This window comes from Haliotis asinina, chromosome 5, assembly GCF_037392515.1.
Source record: "Haliotis asinina isolate JCU_RB_2024 chromosome 5, JCU_Hal_asi_v2, whole genome shotgun sequence".
Classification (NCBI taxonomy): Eukaryota; Metazoa; Mollusca; class Gastropoda; order Lepetellida; family Haliotidae; genus Haliotis; species Haliotis asinina.
This window is the reverse complement of record NC_090284.1, coordinates 41,461,730-41,481,761: the sequence shown is the minus strand read 5'-3', so window position 1 is coordinate 41,481,761 and position 20,032 is coordinate 41,461,730. Positions and strand designations below refer to the sequence as shown.

The 20,032-nt window shown below is 41.2% G+C and overlaps 1 protein-coding gene across 6 annotated transcripts in view; it reads left to right on the top strand.

The window, feature by feature from the left end:
* The window catches only part of LOC137284480 (filamin-A-like), a 45,249-nt gene that overhangs the window by 11,063 nt on the left and 14,154 nt on the right, over positions 1 to 20,032 (top strand). For all 6 annotated transcript variants that reach the window (XM_067816304.1, XM_067816302.1, XM_067816299.1 and 3 more), the window contains exons 3-6: positions 11,041 to 11,169; positions 11,776 to 11,949; positions 13,332 to 13,490; positions 19,561 to 19,764. In XM_067816304.1, the coding sequence (XP_067672405.1) occupies positions 11,041 to 11,169; positions 11,776 to 11,949; positions 13,332 to 13,490; positions 19,561 to 19,764 (666 nt within the window). The remainder of the gene's footprint in view (positions 1 to 11,040; positions 11,170 to 11,775; positions 11,950 to 13,331; positions 13,491 to 19,560; positions 19,765 to 20,032) is intronic.

The window sequence follows — 20,032 nt, the reverse complement described above, 5'->3', positions numbered from 1 at the left end:
ATACCGGCTCCCGGACTGCTTGACATTCTTCAAAACATCTTTGATAAGGAGCTAACTGTTGTTCCATCGCCAGACAGTTTCTGTGTTGTCTGTGAACACAGTTTCATAGGTTGCTCTGCAAGCAGACGCTAGTGTAAGGAGGAATCTATCGACACACCATACTCTGAGTGTAGGATAACGCCTTCTCAAGTGGCCTTATCACCTCTACCGGTTCCACAGACGTAGCTACTGGAACCTTGGCACTATCAGGTGGCCAAAGATGAACACGTGCCATGTAGTTCACATCGTGAAACTCGTACGCTTTCAGTCCTGTACGTTGATGTTAACTAATGGTAGTCATTACTTTATGATGCTAATCCATATGGGCTCTTTCATCGCATATTAACTCTCCGTTTGTCTCGAAGTACGGTTAACTCGACATTTGTTCGAAATTCGATTTAAAATATTTCTCATTATTTTGTTTCGTGATAACGATCCAAATTTAAATATTTCTCGTGGAATGTGTGACCTTGATCACACTTCACCAATCAATGAATCGCGAGAATGATGCTGAGCAGTGTGAAGGCTTCCAGCATGAATGATGTGCAAGTGGGTTTCACCAGAGTGCTTACTGTCAGGTGCTCGGTGTGGTTAACGGCCAAATAGTGCCTCAGCTGAAGTTATACCCAACACTCGTCCATTCAAAGTAGCAACAAAACCACTGAAAACAACATAACGTGTAGAAAATAATGCGGAGTACATTTGTAAAGAGCTCCGCTCCACCTGAAAGCCAGAGGATGAGAGTCAACCTCTGTCTCTCTCTACGAAAATGCGTCAAGCAAACACGAGGATATAAAAGTCGGCGTTGAACCGAACTCACTCACGCACTCGCTTGTATTCTGATCATCTCGTATTGATAACACTTTGTGGAACTAGCTGTATTGCTCAAAAACTAAATATTTCAAGTGTCTATATATTAACACCCGGTGTCTATTGAAACCAACGCCCCAGGTCCAAATCTCAAAGGTACCCAATATCTATTCCATAAAGTAGCGTGCCACGAAGATAAGAGAGAGTGATCTACCACAGGAGCCAGGACCAGATGTTTCTGAAAGCAGCCTCGTTGATTGTTTACGCGAGGAACTCCGAAGATGTTCAGAAATAGTTAATGAAGTTGTCCAGTCCAGAGACAGGTTACTGAGATCCCGACTGTAGAAAATATCGTTAGTGGGTGGTTGTGTTTGAAGAAAAGTAATTCAATGTAAACCCCTGAACGCAGGTTGTCTTCAACTAACGAGAAACATTTTTCAGCTTTAAAGAGAAACAGTGTATGAATGTGCGTTTACCCCTATTATGAGTACTAACAGAATTGGTAAGCCTGAGCCACCAAACCAGTTGTTATTATTATGCATACCAGTTGCTGTGAGCAACGGTGAAAAAGGCAGCAGGTATAGTTTCCTCAGTGGACACAATGTGTGTTGCACATTTCTCATTTCGCCGCCACCTTTTGTAAATATTCTTTGGCCCTATACCCACTCACACCAAATAAAATGACGAGACGATCTGGGATGTTTTACTAATTGCATGAATGTCTGTGCTTGGAAGTCCTTTCTCGAATTCACATGATGAGAATCATTGGTTTGATATCACTGTTTGCTCGGGAAGAGCAACAGCTTCTTGAGATATTACGTATCAGAACGACACCATCAAATAAACATCTTTATGCTGTTTATTATCCGTGTTATGCGGGGTTTTCCTAATTTCCTAAAGTATTTATCACTCGAAGCTAATGCAGTTTGTTTGGTATATCTGCAACACTGACCATGAGGGAATGTGTGTGTGTATGCGTGCGTGTGTGTGTGCTGATCTTTGCAGGCAGGTGTGGTGCCGGTTACAACAGAATAATTGATTGCACTCCTGTAATCCAAACACCAGCTCCAGACACATACACAAATAATGCGCAGCTTTGAAGGTGTATCCTAAGCTATAAAAAGAGACGTATTGAAACACCCAGTTCCCACCTACCCTGCTACTTGTAAATGAAGGTACATAGAACTTGAAGATGAATTACAGTTTGATCTCTTTATGGCGAAATAAGAGATTTTTTACGGCATGGAGGCAAATGTGCACTTTGTTGCTAGCTTTCGGCGTACCTATCCGTCGAAGAACATGGCACCTTGACATCAAGCACCTGCTGCCTTGAATCGCGTTCTTTCTCGCGAGATCTTATCGAGACGGCTGAAGGGAATATTGCTCCGTGGCGTCATGTTATAAGTCTCCGTCGTCACGGCATTTCCCCAGCGGGCTATGATATACATGCTTTTGCTTCTTTCGTCAACATCTTTTGGCAGACAATGTGTTTGGCGTACCAGTGCAGTTATGGAGATAGGGAAATTTCAAACTTTGGGCGTTTCCTCCTCGGGGAAACTCGACTGTAGCTAAACTGATGCAGAGACTAATCAGCTTACACTGAAAACACCTTTCAAAGGTTGTTGTGATCTAAACCACCCTAAAGGTGTGTGAATTGCTCAGACGAAGTCCAGCCGAGCTAAATACATTGAGGTTTGCTCAAATAACTCAAACTTAATTACTCAAACACACAACAGCTGGATAAATATACTACAACCCAAGGCCCCCGCGTATCTAGATAAGTAAAGTGTTATTAGTCCTTCGTTTTGAACCTTGGTAGCACGTCTGTTTTTGTTTCGAACCAAGTTGTATCAAGTAGGTGGTCTAGCCGGCGACCAGAATCATATGACAAAATGGCGGCATGTTTCAATGTTGTGTCAATCCTTAAAAGCATGGATTAACTCCGAAGTGAGCTATGTACCGTCCCCATCATCACACTGAACCAGATGAAACCTACAGCGTTGTTGTTGGAAGCTGAGAGGTAGTTTTATCACGTTCGCGTTTCCGTGATTTCACAGTTGGAATCTGGGCAGATTACCACGTTTCCAGGATAGCCCAACCCAGTACTCCAGCTGGGCGTCACATGAAAAGGTCCCGGACGGTATGCTTTGGTTTGTACACACATGCGAGGAACTGATGGTTCACGTTTGCATGGCTTCAGCTTGTGCAGTAAAGAATGGGCATCTACACATACAAGCGCATTTATTTACAAAAGTGGCTTCCTATGCTTATAAACAATGATACCAAAACAAACAAAAACTTTCAATCTGTCCACGGGGCGGTGGGGTAGCCTAGTGGGTAAAGCGTTCGCTCGTCACTTCGAAGATCCGGGTTGATTCAATATGTGATTTCTGGTGTCCTCAGTCGTGATTGTAATAGAATATTGCTAAAAGCGGTGTAAGACCATACTCGCTCACCCAGTCAAACAGTCACATTCTTGATTTTTCGAGTGGTAAGCGTGAGTGAGTTTAGTTCTAAGGAATATTTAGCAATAGAGTCTGTCTTAAAACAAATCCATGATGCCGCTTTGAAATCTGAAATTATCACTTTGAAATCTTTGCTTGGTATGCTTCATCTAGCGTTTTGGTAAATTATATTTTCTCCCAGAGCTACATGTCACCTTTTTCGTTTCATGTTTAAATGTACATATACTGTACGTATCTTGGTTGTCGTATTTATAGTCTGGAAATTGTGTAATATGTTTTTAATAACAGACTCAGCACTTCGTGTCTCAAGTACAGCACTTCGTGTCTCAAGTACACAACCGTGTTATATCTAGGCACACAACTGCGTTATATCTAGTCATACGTCACGCTGGAGAATGTTGGTAACTCTCATCTCTAGAAGGAAGCATTCAGTTGCATCAGAAAGCAACGACGTACTTGTTTACAAGAATTCCCGGCTCTGAATCGGATCAACATGTTTACGTCGTATATCAAGATTATGCAATGCTCGCACGTGAGGTGTGCGCCATGTGTGCAAACTGTTGCGGGGCTACGTGCTTATCCCTGATAGAATCGTGGGTGGCTGGGTGTTGTGTTGCTGTGGGTTGGGGAGGGGGTCAATAGACTTTCACAAGTCTCTAAGACAACAATTATTAATGTAAATGATAAGGTCTCGAAATTATAACCATACATAACAAATCGGCCGCAATGCCATCTGCCTATCTTGACTCTTTGAAGTATACAATTACCATACATTCTTGGGCTTAACTTTTAGTACAGCCTTGGAATAAGTTTAGTCGGGCATTATCTGCCCGTCGTTCACCAACACCATGTGTAGACAAGCGCCTAGTCACTGAAAATATTCCCAGCAGCAAAAAACAAACAAATAGAAAAACCCAACTAAACCTGTTTGTGGATTTTCTCGTGTGTTTGATTTTCATGAAATGTCACATGTTCGCGATTATATATAAAAAATGATGATATGCCATTACTGAATATTGTTCGTGCTCAAGTAAATATATATGTAGTTGAGCATTCCATGCCAAACCTGATACAACTTTTGAAAGTCACTTGCAAGCCAGCGCTACATCATGTACTTGCCGAAAATCTCCAAGCTCCTGTCTATAGAAAGAGAGAGGCGGTTGGGGAAGCCTAGAGGTTAAAGCGTTCGTTCGTCACGCCGAAGACCAGGTTCGATTCCCCACATGCCCATCGTGTCTTCGATCATGATAATGGAGGAATATTGCTAAAAACGCTGCTTAAAAACAAACTCACTAACTATAATAAGAGACAAATTACAAAAGTTTTATCGTAGATTCATTTGTTCAACAGCTGAGTATGTCAGTTACGTCACGGGGTGCCAAACCAAGTGTTATTATTTACAACTGGTGAACATGCCAACCCGGGTGTAATCACAGGAGCCTGGTGCTATTAACGGGCTGAACCTGCATTAGACTAGACCATCCGCGACCTCGTAAGTTGTGTATATATACTGCAGTATAGTTGTTAGTTCAGTAAATACACGTCAGTTTTTCTTGAATCGGATAAAATGTATAACCCGTCTATACATAGTATGTTTAACGACATCTGAGAGCACGGACATGCCAACATACGTACAAGTGAGTGAGTGAGTTTAGTTTCACGCCGCTCTCAGCAGCATTAGTAGATTGCTACCAAGGTTGCATCCTGTGTTCACAACACTGCCGATTGTTGATATGTCATTGCTTCTCACACGGAATACATCAGGTGGGAATATCCCTTTAACTGCTGGTTCACCTACTATTAGTGTTTCCTGGCTATATTTTAGCCTTTTCCCATGTGAGTAAGTTCATTTATGAAGATAAAACAATGTTTATCTAAAAGCTAAATGCTCTTTGATAACTTTATACAATTTTGGCTTGACCCCTATAACAACGAAGCAACGAATCCACCCTTCAGATTTCCCACAGAACTTACGGAAATATGAGTCTCATTAACCTATTCAGACAGACCCGTGAAGGTCCGGGGCAGACTAGGCCATCAGCAACCCATGTTTACCATAAAAGGCAAATATGCTTGTCGTAAGAGGCACGTACAGGACGGGTGGCCAGGCTCACTGACACATGTCTTAGGTTCCCAATTGCGCAGGTCGATGCACAATGATCAGTGGATTGTTTGGTCCAGACTCGATTGTTTACAAAAAGCCGCTATATAGCTGGAATATTGCTCAGTGCGACGTAAAACTAAACTCACGCACTCATGCACTATTCAGACAATGACCTACTTTTCAGCCGGTTCGAATTTCCTCGTGAGAAAGTGAAAATAGACACCACTAACAAATCTGGTTACACTGAATTCCAGGTACTTGTTTCATAAGAAAATCGTCTTTAGAAATGAATTTTGATTCATCCTTAAATACCATCGTATTTCTATATTTTATGCCGAGGTTTAGGCATAGAACTGAGAAATCACAGACTGCGTTTGATGGGGTCGTAAAGTGGTTCACAATGCCTCTGGATCACTGATTACACCTGTTTTGCGTTGTTTGGGCTTATTCTGTTCTGGAACGCGCAATTAGATTGATATAATATCAGTTCCGTACCAGATCATGATTCCCAGGTTTCAGTTTGTCAGAGATCGCTGTACGACAGAGCACACAGTACGACGTGTTTGCAAGGATTAGAAGTAGCCTAGTGTTGCAATATACAAACGCTCAGGCGTATTAGATCATACTGGTTAATGTTTATGTATCCAGTTAAATGAATTAGTCTAAAAAATCTGGACTGGTTATCGTACTTAGTTGCGCAACACGACCGAACCCAATATACAGTAAACGAGGCTTCTCTGTAACCAATGTTTTGACTTGACATGACAGAACGTACCATGACATTATTACGCTTGCCCTTGACAAATAATTATTATCTGCTGTCTACAACTCGACATGTCTTCATCGACGGGAGGAAGTATCTGCCATGCGCTTTCATCGTTGGAAAAAGGGCAGAATAGTTTTTTTAACACAGGAAAGAAAACGAAACATTCCTTGACACATGTATTTGTTGGCATGCCATTGGAGTTAGTTGGATGTTGGCAATGAGAATTGGCAGTACAGATATTTCCACATTTTTGGACAGTCCCTGCACACATATATTATTTCAGCAATCTCATTCTAACCACTTCCCATTCCAAGAGTTGTGTTCCCATCCATTTTTCAGCTCTTGTTCCGTATTCAGCTCCTGACGTTTGTGGACTTTGTGGTTCCCGAATATAATTATTCCACTGAAGCCTGTTAACGGTATTTCGGCGGCAGCCTTGCTCCAGTGCTAGACTGAATACTAAGCCCTTAGATGTACAGTAATTCTACCGTTTAAATAGGCAGGAACTGTGAAAAAAACGGACGCCTGTTATTTAGATAACTGTTCATATTCCTTTAGATATAATAATTTAAACTATTAAATTAAACTATTAAGTATAACCTCAGAGACTTGTGAAAGTCTATTTCGGGGGCTGTTACTATGTTTATAAACATTTTGCAGATCACCTCAATTCAGATATCAACTTCTGTATACTGTGCTTAAATACAGGCGAACAATAAGCAGATTAACAAAAAGCATATATAACAAGTAACGTAAATTGAATATCTGTCGACCTTCGTGATATTTTTACCCTAAACGTCAAAACTGGAGGTCATTTAAGGTATATCAGCACACGTACGGATCTGTCTGCCTTTCATGTGAGTTTAATCTTCGCCAGACTGAAGAGTGTTTCTGAATATAACATTACTCTGATCGGACAAGCCTTGTGGTTAAGCGTTCGCTCATCACGCCGATTACCTGGCGTCGATTCCCAACACGGGTACAACGTGGGAATCCATTCCTGGTGTCACTCCTGTGATACTGTGTCATATTGCTAAAAGTAAGACCATACTCACCTACTCAGTTATTGGATTCGGATGCGGACACGAGTGTCCTGTTGTCTAAATCACTGAAGACTGGATGAAATACTTCACCGAAAGCAAAGGATCAATGAAGTGTGTGATGTTAACTGTCGCCCATATTAACTTCCCTATCAGAACGAATTAGGTTTCAGGCATGTACTTTCAGGTCTGTGTGAGTGCGCCATTGCGCTATCAACCTCAATAGTTTTTGGGTTCATATTTTCCCGACATCCCCAAGGGACGTAACTTGCCACATCAGCACATGCTGTTTCTGTTATTTTTACGTGCAAGCACTGCGTGTTATATTTTCATATCCTTTAGTTCACCACAATCTGGAGTTTGACATTAAACAAGCAAAACGTCATTATCAGCGCGTTTACCTCCTGGATATATGCTTGCAAACGAAATCGTGTGGTTATTACATGTTGCAGAAACCTCCTGGCATTAATCAGTCAGCCATTACGTGCATCCAAGTCAGGTCAGAGGTCACCTCGTGCCAGTTCTCGACGATTTACGGCACATGTCGAAAAGTTCCCGTTTGACATAGACCATGACCATGGTGCAACGGAGGGAGAAAGATCGCTTTGGTGCGCATGCGGCTGTCGGGGAGATACATTATAAGGTGGTGATTATTGTGGGATACGTGGGTCGGTCTTGGCAATCTGTAGTCAGTAGTTGTACAATATACCAATGCTGATAATGGGAGAACAGGACTACACTTACACCGAATTATGGGTTCAGGGCGTGGGGGTGTCAGTGTAGCAGTCTGCTGTGTGTCAGTGAAGAACGTTAAACTATGGAGGAATGAAACAACTGTGAATGCAAATACCAGATGGGATGATATAGAGAATGTGAACCCAAAGGATATGCCAGTTGAGGAGAATTCCTATCTGTGACGAAGTAAAATGAGTAGTCAATCATAACCATGTAGAAATATATTAATATTAATAAAGAGTCACGAGGAGGAAGGATCAAGTTTTGAGATGAACACCTTTATTGCAAAAAATTGCAATAATTGTTATGTCAATATTGTACATCCACATGTTTCATCTTTCCTTGGTAAATCTTCTAGACTTGTATAAGTCTCTAAGGTAACAGTTATGTTCATTTCTAAAATATATAGGTATACCTCGAACAGAGTGCCGCCCCTATGTACTGTCGCCCTATCTGGACTTCCCTCCTTAATGGATAGAATTGCTCCACATCGATAAACATCCATGGGCTTAGCATTCAGTAGAGCCTTGGTGCAAGACAATACATCTACATACCTCTGAAAAAGTGCCCATCATGATTTTCGCTTTCAAATACCTAATGTACACATTATTTTGTACATCTTTTCGTTTGGATGAAAGTAAGCTGTTTTTTGTGAAAGATTATATCATAAATGTGTTTCAAGACCATAAGTTAATACCTTTAACTTTTAGTAGTCCTGAGTGGTGGTTTCTCTTCGACTCTATTATCTAGTCACAGAAATAAACATATTTTACAGAAACGCGGTAATAAAATATAAAAAAATGATAAAAAGGAAACATAGATTTCTCAACTTGCACATATTCTAGACATGAATAAGCTGGAATGGTACACTTGTTTCAGAGTCCGTAACGTTTAGCAATGTTCTTGAAATGTATCGTCGTGTAGACACAATTGTGCCCGTGTGGGGAGGGTAACACTGAAACCTGGCCACCCTCTCCTGAAGGGTGAATACTTACTTACTACATACAGCCTTGCGGTTTTCTCAAGGTTTTCTGAAAGGTATCTCAGATAACACGTGTGTTATCATCATTATGATATCGTTCGTGTTTCTCTAGGTACTCCGCCATATGTTGGCATACGAAGTCCAACTATTCCACTGCATCAGTCACAGCGCAAATCATTGGAATTACAATGCACCGCCTTACTGGGGTTTAAACTTAACACTGCGTCTATAAACATAGAGAAAAAACATAAATCCTGGAGTTCTTTTGTTGAGTTGAATACATTTGAAAACTACTCTAGTTACAAAACACGCATGAATTTCGTTTCTTGGTTGTTTAACGCCTCATTCAGAAATATTCCAGCGGAAGACACATCTGATATGTTGAGTAGCTATCTTGTTAAAACATTCTTGACCTTTAGAGCCCTAACAGTTATCTACTCCATGTTGGTTGCTGATACGGGTTCAAGGCCATCTGCGAGAAGTCATCACATTGGTTGTTGATCTGCTCTTGATTTAACTTCTGATCTTGGAAAAGATAGAGTCAAAAACTGATGTCTTACTTCAACTGAGTAAATATCTCTACTCAAAGTTAAGGAATAGGCAATGGTGTGTTCAGTCAGTGTAGCCTGTTGCTTAACTAAATGCTGAATGAATCAGGTTTCAGACATATACTTTCTGGTATTGGTTGTTGTTTCATTGGCAATAGGAGTTCACGTAGTGGGTTAGCAAGTGACTGTATCTGTAGTTAAAGGCCAATTTATGCAGTCATGCGTTAGCAGTGTATGTTGTGTTAAGTGTGTTTGGACAGTAATACGGTGTCAGCTTAATGTGTGGGGACCTTAGACGTGCACCACTTCCACTGTGAACCTGTGGGTGGTGCTGACCAGCTGATGCTTAGATTCAGGTAAACCAAACCCTAAATGAAAGATTTCTGGGTTGAGGACGGGACACAAGTGAATGATACATTAAACCTGGCAATGTTCTGTTTATTGGGATGTACCGGGGTTCTCTCAGTTAAGAGTTGATTGAACTAATATTAGTAATCAGTTCCCTATATCCTCTCAAGGGCATTGAGCGATAACAAAACTGTACCATGGAAGACTGAACATAGCCTTGTCAGTGACAGGCAAACCTGTGGTCGATACCACGAACAACAACCCAAATCACACAAGCAGCAAGGTCACAAGCGTTCAATTGTCATAATGGTAATTCTAATCGGGCCGTTATACCGCATTACTACATTGTCTGCTGCGAACACGATTATTTCCTGGCCGCCATCACATAGCCCGAGGAGTGCGGCGTAAAACAAGAATTAATAAAATCTTAATAACCAGATGCAATAAGTGTTTAAGATCTGTTTTTCCCCCGCAATCCTCGTGGTATTACTCAACACGCAATCTCCCTGATAGGTATGCGACTTTGTCTTAGTTTCTTTATAAAGTCTCGGTGTCAGGTGCCTTCTCTCATTGTAGTCTGTAAGTGGCATACACACAGTCGGGGTGTCAGTTACGTGGCACGTCACTACTTGCCAAACGTGTTCCATTTGTAACACTTGTTTAAACTTGTCTTCAGTTAGCCGGGCACCTTTTCACAGTCATATTTCAAGCTGGTAGACTTCTGTGCGTACAAATACACACAAATTATTGCGAGTGGTATGTGTATATGGGGTTTTCAGTGCACAGATGGTTGAATTTCCCATTGTATATTTGCAATTTAAGGACACCGTACTTATTATTGTTTATGTCACATATACTGGACAGTAACAGGAATGCAACTCTAGTTTTGTCAGGTTGATAAATAGAAGGTATGAACATTTACGCTTTCTTTTTTGAGATTACATTTTTTTACAAAACTTACATGTCTTTTACAGTTCAGAGTTTAAAAAATCGACATCACGACCAAACGTGCTGTTCACTAGCCCAAGGCCCTAGTAGTCGTCGTCCTCCTCCTCCTCCTCTCCATCTCTCTCTCTCAACTTTTCTCTCTCCCCCTCTCTCTCTCTCTCTCTCTGTCTCTCTCTCTCTCTCTCGCTCTCTCTCTCTTATTCTAGGATAAACCATAGCGTAAAATACTAATCAACTGAATGTTACCCATTCCAGGAAGTCCATTCTCCTGCATCGTAGACAGCGTAGGAGGCGGCTTTGTGACAGCGTTTGGCGTCGGACTCGTCGGTGGAAACTGCGGCCAGAATGAGGAATTCACCGTTGTTGCTGCGAAAGGCACAGCAAGTACGTATATACGTCTTCTGATATGATATGGTCAGTGTAAAAGGCGCTCTTGTCTTGCGTTACATATACTTGCCATCGATACAAAAATACAAGAGAAACTTTGCACGGCATCAACAATGTAATATACAAGTTCTTCCTTAAATGTGCAACAATACCTCGCAGTGTCTTACTTACATCGTATATAGTTAACACATATGCCGGCTGTCACGATTTAATGGGAGGTCCGTATTTGGGGTGAAATGCATATCAAGCGAACTGTTTCAGTCAACAATATATTTATAGTCAGGACATTTATGACCCTTGGAAAAGAAATCACTTGCAATTGCAGGTTTTCGTCGTTGTTTTTATCTGTCTTGATTTACATCCGCGCTGTAACTCGTACAGTATGCCATACAGACCCTGAAACAAAATTATCCAAGGAAGCCCTACGCAAGTCTGGAAAATGTAGCAAGTCTAGATTTTCAACTGAGCAAGAAGTTCAAAAAGAACGAAATAACGAATACCAGCTGTATTGCAGTAATTTACGTGCTTACTTTTTCAACTGCATCTTTAAATATATTCAGATATTCTGCGATGTGTGTTAATGGCCATGCTTTCTCCTCACAGAGGACATCGACATCAAGATCGATGGCCCCAGCAAGGTCGACATGAAACGTAAAGACAACCCCGACGGTTCTGCCAACGTGAGCTACATGCCCATGACACCCGGTGCTTACAGCATCGCTATCAAATACAAGTCCAAGCACATCAAGGGATCCCCCTTTAACGCCAAAGTCTCAGGTAAACGGAATCCCAGAAACCACAAAAATACCCACGCCCACTCACGTAGAGTAAGTTGTAGTCTCAACTCCAAATTAAGGTTTTGTTGGCATGAAATCCTTTCTGTGCAAGCCTGCCTATAGGTCATCTTGCCATCTCAGAGGGATGCATTTGTGGCGGTTTACTCATAAGTAAAGCATTTTCCATCCCTGTCTGCGAACTACGTTCTGTTGACGGAGTTGCGTGTTTAGATAGAGCTTCCTCGTAACGGGAATGTCGTTAAAGTGATATTAACAACGAAATCAGCAATTTATTGTTTTAAAGGTGAACACTTGTGCTGCATGTGTTTGCCTCAGATTCCACCGATGCACGTTACCGTTACCGAACATCTGGTATCATAACTTAGCGATTCATCAACATATGTTCATGATATCATGCACATCAACAATGTACTCAACTTTCAGCAAATATTTCATATGATTGTGGAAATCGTTTTTCTCGTTTATATATATGGCGTTACATCGGATCTGAAAATGCATAATATGCATATCATTTCTTAGGACTGAGCCTCGTTATTTGGTTATGTGGACAACTGAATGTGATATATTCAAGCATCATAAATAACGTCAGCAAGAACGTGTTTTAAATCCATTGCGGGATGCAGTATTTAGATGGTAGCTCAATGAATAAAGCATTTGCTTGTCACACTGAAGCTCTGTGTTCGATCCAATATGTTAAGGTCAATGTTGTTGTTACAGCCATGCTATGCATAAGTTTACAGTTGACGTGCACGTTCACTGTACTGAAATGCAGGGAGAGGATTATGTTCTCATGTTCCCAAAGGGTTTGTAAGGATCATCACTGTTTACAAAGGGTGTTAATGCGCCCCGTCTGTCCTATGGCTACTAGACCATTACCCATTCTGTCAATCATGAACTGACCTGATGTAGACTTCATTATATGCCAGGGCGGTGTAGCTGGATTATTGCTGACAGCATATCCCCATCCTCGTCTCTCTTCATGTATAGAGCATGTGTTCTGTTTGTTTGTGAAGATAAGTCTGTCGCCATCTGTGCGTAGTTGAGAGTTATTTTCATAACCGAGTGTATTGTCCATTGAAGCAGTTAAGATGGTTGAAAGGCCGTCAATGGCTCGTTCCTTTTTCCACATCTTGTACACAGTGGTTTTCAATGTACCTCTGATTTAACGAAATATGATGTATCTCTCGAAGGTGCGTTAATCTCAAATAGGATTCTCTGCCCAACGGACACGCGTATGTCCGTTGTTTACATCCGGATGTTTAGATACATCCATCTAAACATATTTCTGAAGGGACACCCACTGAAATGTTTGTAGAGCGTCCCCTGGATTCAACTGACAAGGTATTTCTTCCCTTTGTGCAGGTGAAGGCCGCAAGAGGTCACAATTGTCTCTTGGCAACAGCAGCGTCTACTCCCTCAAGGTCATCGAGCCCGACATCGTCAATCTCAACGGCACCATTAAGTCGCCCTCAGGCAACGTCGAACCCTGCATCCTTAAGAGGCTCGGCGATGGAGAACTGGGTAGGGAGCCAATGCGTTAACCCTATCTGTCACTGATGACAGGGGTTCGTGGAGCAATAAGTGGTTTGCTTGACGACATAACGCAAATAACGTTAACGCACTTAGTCTGGAATCTAAATTTAGCTTGAGTGAACGTACGACAAATGCACAGGAAATAACACATGTTTTGTACTCAGCGCATCCTTGACATTACCTAGAACAAAATCGTTGTCATAAACATATTTGTAGGAAATAATAACTAAGTCACACAAAACATTATAGCTCAAGAATATGCACGCGTGGGATATCGGTTTTTAAGGAGTAACTGCAATGTGGGGCGTAGACTGCTTTACAGTCACCTAACCGCGTTATTGTCCCTTCTAGCACGCCCTCCTTACAATGCCAAAGCCTTACATGAATTAAGTCCCTGAAACTCCAATCACTTTTCAACTTTTCAATTTAAATGGATCTATTTGTTACTATACAAAATATATATATTCAAGGACTAAGCGTTAGCCTATGTGGTACGGTATAAAGTGTGAATCATGCACGATTTCCTCATGATTGCTTCCATCAGTGACAGAAGGATCAGGTTTTCGTTACATAAACATGGACGTTGGGATGGTGTGTGTGTAGAATAACACCGCCTGGCTTACGGCAACGCTAATGATGCTGATGAATGGAGGATACTCTCCACGACTTGGCGAATGTGTTGTCGGTGTGGCAATCGAAGGGAAACATTCCTGCCATTCATCCCTCGAGCCTCCGATTCAAAACCTAGCGTTGTGTTTAATTAGTCTGATGAATACCATAACACGGCTTAACACCGTTTCACTGATACATAATGAATGAGATATATACAGAATCCATTATATATACTGAACGTAATAAATATCAACCTTTCGACTAAAGCGATATCATCTGAGGAAAATATTAATGCGCAAACGCAAGCACTGTTTACTGCCCAAACCATATTGGAACCTACGATAATGTAAATAAATACCATTTACCATACTAATTATGCATACAAACACAGTGTGCGTGCGTGTGTGTATGTGTGTTTTAGTCTGTCATACAGACCCTGAAGCAAGGAAGCCCACGCCAATCTAGAAACTGCAGAAAGTCCCAGGGCTGCTTTTCATTATGTTATAGTTTTTTACTATGAACTTTTTCTCCGTAAAATATGTTCATTTCAGAGACTAGTTGTTAGTCTGTGTGGGTGTGTGCGCGTGTGTGCGTGTGTGCGTGTGTGCGTGTGTGCGTGTGCTCTCTAGGGCGTCATTCTCAACTTTCTGATGAGTAAGCAATCCAGAATACCAATGAAGCGCCGAAAACTCTCCTCATGTTCTAGCAAAGTCAACTGCCCAGGGAGACATCACATCTGCTTCTGTGAGGGACAGGATTTAAACCCTATGTGCTCCCAGGGCGTTGAACTTTCAAGCGGGACCCTTCCACCCTCCTACCGAACTTCCTCTTATTTGTGTCCAGAGTGCTTTACACAGGACAACAGAATATTTGAATTTAAACACTCAGCAGGATGAAGTCATGGTTTGACTCTGCTGTTTCATTTACATGACGTATCAGTCTGACTCGGGCACCTCATCCTTTACACACAAATAGTTCATATATTAGTGCTGACAATAATATTATTAGTAAAACGGGTTTTATTGCCTATGGTAATTAGTTTGGATCAGTATCATGTACCGGAGTCTGTAATGCTTCAAGATTAATGTTAATGTTACTCATTTGATGATTAATATATCTGAAAAGCTGCTGGTTAAAAAGTTACAGAGTACATATAATCTCATCGGCTCGCGTAACAATGAAACAGTTCCTGTGTTGATGGTAGCCTATATTCGTAACAAGGAAGCGTGTACTTAATCATTTCAGGTATTGCGTTGATTATCGGTTTATCGAATTTATTCAAGAAGAATTCCTACTGTTTAGCAAATTTTAAGAAACCAGACAAAAATGAAATGTTAGTCACGATCTGTGCCATGTAAATCCCAAACCTGGAACATTATCATGCAGGGCTTTCACATTTGAATGAATACATTGTTTGATATGTAACATGCACGGCTTTCACATTTGAATGAATACATTGTTTGACATGTAACATACAGAGCTCTCACATTTGAATGAATACATTGTTTGACCTGTAACATGCAGAGCTTTCAAATCGAAGCAGGACAATACAAGGATACTCGCTGTGTGTATACTGAGCCATTTTTTAGATAATTTGGAACATTTCCACCATCTTCAGGCAAATAAGGGTACATTTCTGCGATAAATACACGGCTCCATGTAGTTCTGTTCCTGGCAACCTTTTTTGTGGCTGCTGATACAGTGGTTGCTACCGTTGTAGGTATGTTGAGCAGGTATGCTGACTGAAGCTGTATCAGCAGGAACTGTAGTGACTCTGTCGCCGGTGGATGGGCTAGTCAGTTTTAAAGTCCCTTAACAATATCATTTCCCGTTCCACCTAGTCTGTCTCACTGTCCCTGGATCACATTATGTCCCTTCCACCCAGCCGTTGCTGCAATGCGAAACCCTAAACGTTGTCTAGATTTCCTCAGTTTCGAAATCTCACAGCTCATTAGGGTTCCATTTTAATTAAAAATTATTTATTTCTATCAAAAGTATTGATATAATAGTTCGGCGCCGTTCCTACCAGCCTTTACTTAAACTCAAAAGCCTTACATGAAGTAAATTTTCCTCAGGTTCAAAATCCCGAAACTAGCTGGTTCTCCTGTCCAAATTCTTTCTTTGTGTCTATCAAAACTATTACGCTTTAAAATATAAGATATAGGAGTGATCCTGAAGCATGCTATATAGATCAGTGTTTGTTGTTGTGCGATGTGGTGGGGGTTATCCTAATGAAGATGGGATTATAACTAGGCTGGGTGTGAGGGATGGCACTGTCTGCAATCTCTTCACGTCATCGACACCTCCCAGGGGAAACAAGCATCTGGTTACGTGCTATGTGGTACCTTCTGCAAAGAAAGTGTATGGCATGTGATACTTTTTCTACTGACAAGCTGCTATATGGAAACGGGATTGATGCTTGGAATTCAACTTCTTTTCAATATTACGTTGATATATATACGTCACCGTTAGAAAGATATACAGGTGTATAAACACGCCCCTATTACTACCCTTTTATATAGCTGGGTCTGGGTCTATACACCTGTATGTCAGTCCTTTAATATAAGGTCAGAGTCACCTGTATGTCACCTGTATGTATGTTGTTTCTAAGCGAGATACACCCCTATGGTCTTTATGTCACTTCAGCATAGCTAGGGCTGGCTATTAAGTTTGGTGCTGGATATGTTTGGGGGTAAAACGAAAAAAGTGACTGTAAAAGTGACTCTATTTGGGGGTCGCCGAAATGTATCACTGATGTGTTTAGATGTGAAGTTGTGGGCAGGATAGTGAGAATATTGACTCATTTCTATATCTACATATACGTTCATATAGTTTGAACATTATTAATTCACTATCCATTTATTTAGGGGACGAATGTTGGAGAACTGGGTGTAGGGGGAGAAGTCATGACAAAAATAACAAAATAACGGGTTACGAAGAGAGGATGGGGTGGGGATGGCAAAATACATTAGCTCCCTCAGTCCTTTGATATAAGGTCAGAGTCATCTGCCCAGTGTCCCGATTATCCTTGATAACAATATTTCACTTCTGACTTTGAACAAAATAAATAATTCAAACAGTCTATGTAAATATTTTGTTATCGCTTCCGACCTATTGTTTGCCTACCCCTTCAAAATATTAGAATGTCATAATATAAAATGGCCGTTACCTCTCTAAGAGATAAATTTTCCCCTGACACCGTGAATATACACCAAGTGAAATCAAAGCAACTGCAAGATATCTCTCCTGTTTAAAGGTTCTCTTTCACCTTTGCGCATGTCGCCATTGCGGCGGCGCGTCTTACACAGCTAATGCCAGTTTATAGAATAACAACCTTAATTTCCTCTAACAGACGCGCTGTAGATGTACCATAATCCCTCCTCAGAATATAATTAAAACATTAAACCTACAACTATGGTTTCACCTAAATGCCACAGCACAGGGCGTCTTCTGTTAAAGCTTAAATTAGACTCTTGTATCTACCGTTGAGTTTCACCGGCAGGCGGCCTGCCGAAGTCCTTGTAGATAACTACAACAACAGGTATGGTGAGCATCATATCTCACATGTAATTATCCTTTGCGATGGAAACTCTCGCGAGAATACACTCAACCCGCGTGTACCTCTGAGAACATTCACAGAGAAAAGCAGCACACCTACATACTGCTTAACTTATGTGGTGTCATACTTTGGCCATGTGTCTGGGACTTTTGAGGTGTTTTGGATCTAAAACTCTCTCATTTTCCGATAGCCTTTGTAAATATTTCTGTTGAAGAAAGGGCGTGTTTATTTCTTACAAGATGGGCAGTTGTTTCTGTCTTTTCCCCACGTGTTGCTGGTAGAGCAAAATAACAACGGCATTCGATAGTAGGAAGGATAGTAATTTTAAGTTAATGGATAGAAGACAGGTGTTACTATTTGTGAAGAAACAGAGGAAACAGCACGCACACCGCACGTAGTTTGTCTATGATAGCACCGAGGTTCAAAAGTTCAAGATACATTGAAAATAGATAATTGAATTGTGAAGGTCTGTGGGAAGATTATATCTCGTGACGAAACGTGTGTGATTGAACTTAGCTTTACGCCGCGCCCAGCAATATTCCAGCTCTATGGCAGGGATCTGTACAAAAATTAAGTCTCGGTGAGACATTCCAGTGATCAACAGCATGAGCATGATCATGTGAGGTCAACTATGTGGTATACAAACGAAAGGGATATGATGGCCTTTGGTAGGTGACATGGCTCGGATCATTGCATGGCTCGCCATTCATGTTGTCAGTCACTGGGTTGTCCGGTCAAGATCCGAACATTTGCAGATTGATACAGAGTGAATTAGTTTAATTTCCCGCAGTTAGTGTAATATTCCAGCAATATCACAGCTTCCCATATTGTGTCCATGTGAGAAAACGAAATCGTGTATTCGTTGAGACGACCAAAGGTTTTAACCACGAGGCCAAGCCGCACCGCACACAGGCGAATGTACCACATGCGATATGATTAATATTTTTTGGTGTTATCAAGGTCTTATCACGTCATCAGTGACGCAAAGGAACGTAAGTATGCACTTGAAAATTATATTTAGACCAAAGCAAAAACAACGAACGTCAAGCACCGTTAACCGTTTTAAACGGTCACCGAAACACTGTAATAACGACACCCGTATCAAATATATCTGTATCGAAAACAAATTGATGAACCAGGATTAAAGCAATCGCTCGTCACGCCCAAAGTCCGGGTTCAATTCCCCACATAGGTACAATGGATTAATCCCATTTCTGGTGAAGCCCGTTGTGAAATTTTCTAAATATTACTACAGAGTATATTCAATTGATCATTTCCTTGGTGCCTTACATTTCCAAGGAGACATATACCTATCACAATAGACTAACTTCTATTCTCTGAATGAACATATTTTACAGAAAAGGGTTCATAAATTGTAACTATAAAATAAAATGAGTTGAGTTGGGCTTTACGCCACATTGGCAGTATTCCAGCCATATAGTGACGAGACGAGATCAAATTTGCACATATTACTGTTTTATGTCCATGGTTTCAAAAGCATATATTTTTCTTTCACTACCATTTTAAAACAGAAAATGTCATAGCAACAAATTAAAAAAAAATATAATGAAAAGGAGCCTTGAGACTTTCTTCATTTTCCTGAAACTGTGGTAATCTAGAGTTTCTTCGTGGATTTTCTGTCACAAGGGTCCCGATCAATTGAGCGATCGCAGAGCGACGTATTTTGTAAACCTATGTTAAACAATGTATCAGGACCCACAGTGGTGAAACACTAATGTCATCAGGGTCCCGATCCATGATGTGTTCGCAAGACTACGCCATTCGTAATCCTAGTATAAACTACCCATTTACGGCAAGTTCTAATGTTCTGGGATCCGGCCCTGAGCACTGAATAGTTGTACATCACACATTATTTTATGATTGCAGGCGTGGCTTCCTTCAACCCCCGAGAAAAGGGTGCCTACACTGTGTATGTGTGTAGCAACGAGAAAAACATCAAGGGATCACCTTTCACTATCAATATTGGTGACAAAGAATTGGCTCATGCCGGAAAGGTCAAGGTCAGCGGTGCAACAGGCGACGCTATCGCTAACAGCGAAAACGAGCTCATCGTTGACACAACAGATTCCGGTGTGTATCTTTGATAAACCTCTTGTTGCTGTTGCAATCTAAGGCTGATTGAATAATGAAATGAATGAATGAGTGAATGAGCGGTTTGGGTTTAGCCCCAGTTTGGGTATATATTTCAGTACGTGAAGGTCAGGAGAAACCTCACATAGGACATAGAATCGTTCTCACAGTGGCATCGGGAGTAGGGGAGAGTCGGCAACGATGGACACTGTTTTAGTGTGCTGAACACTGAATATATCCGTTTAAACGGAATGCCGTTACAGTCCGA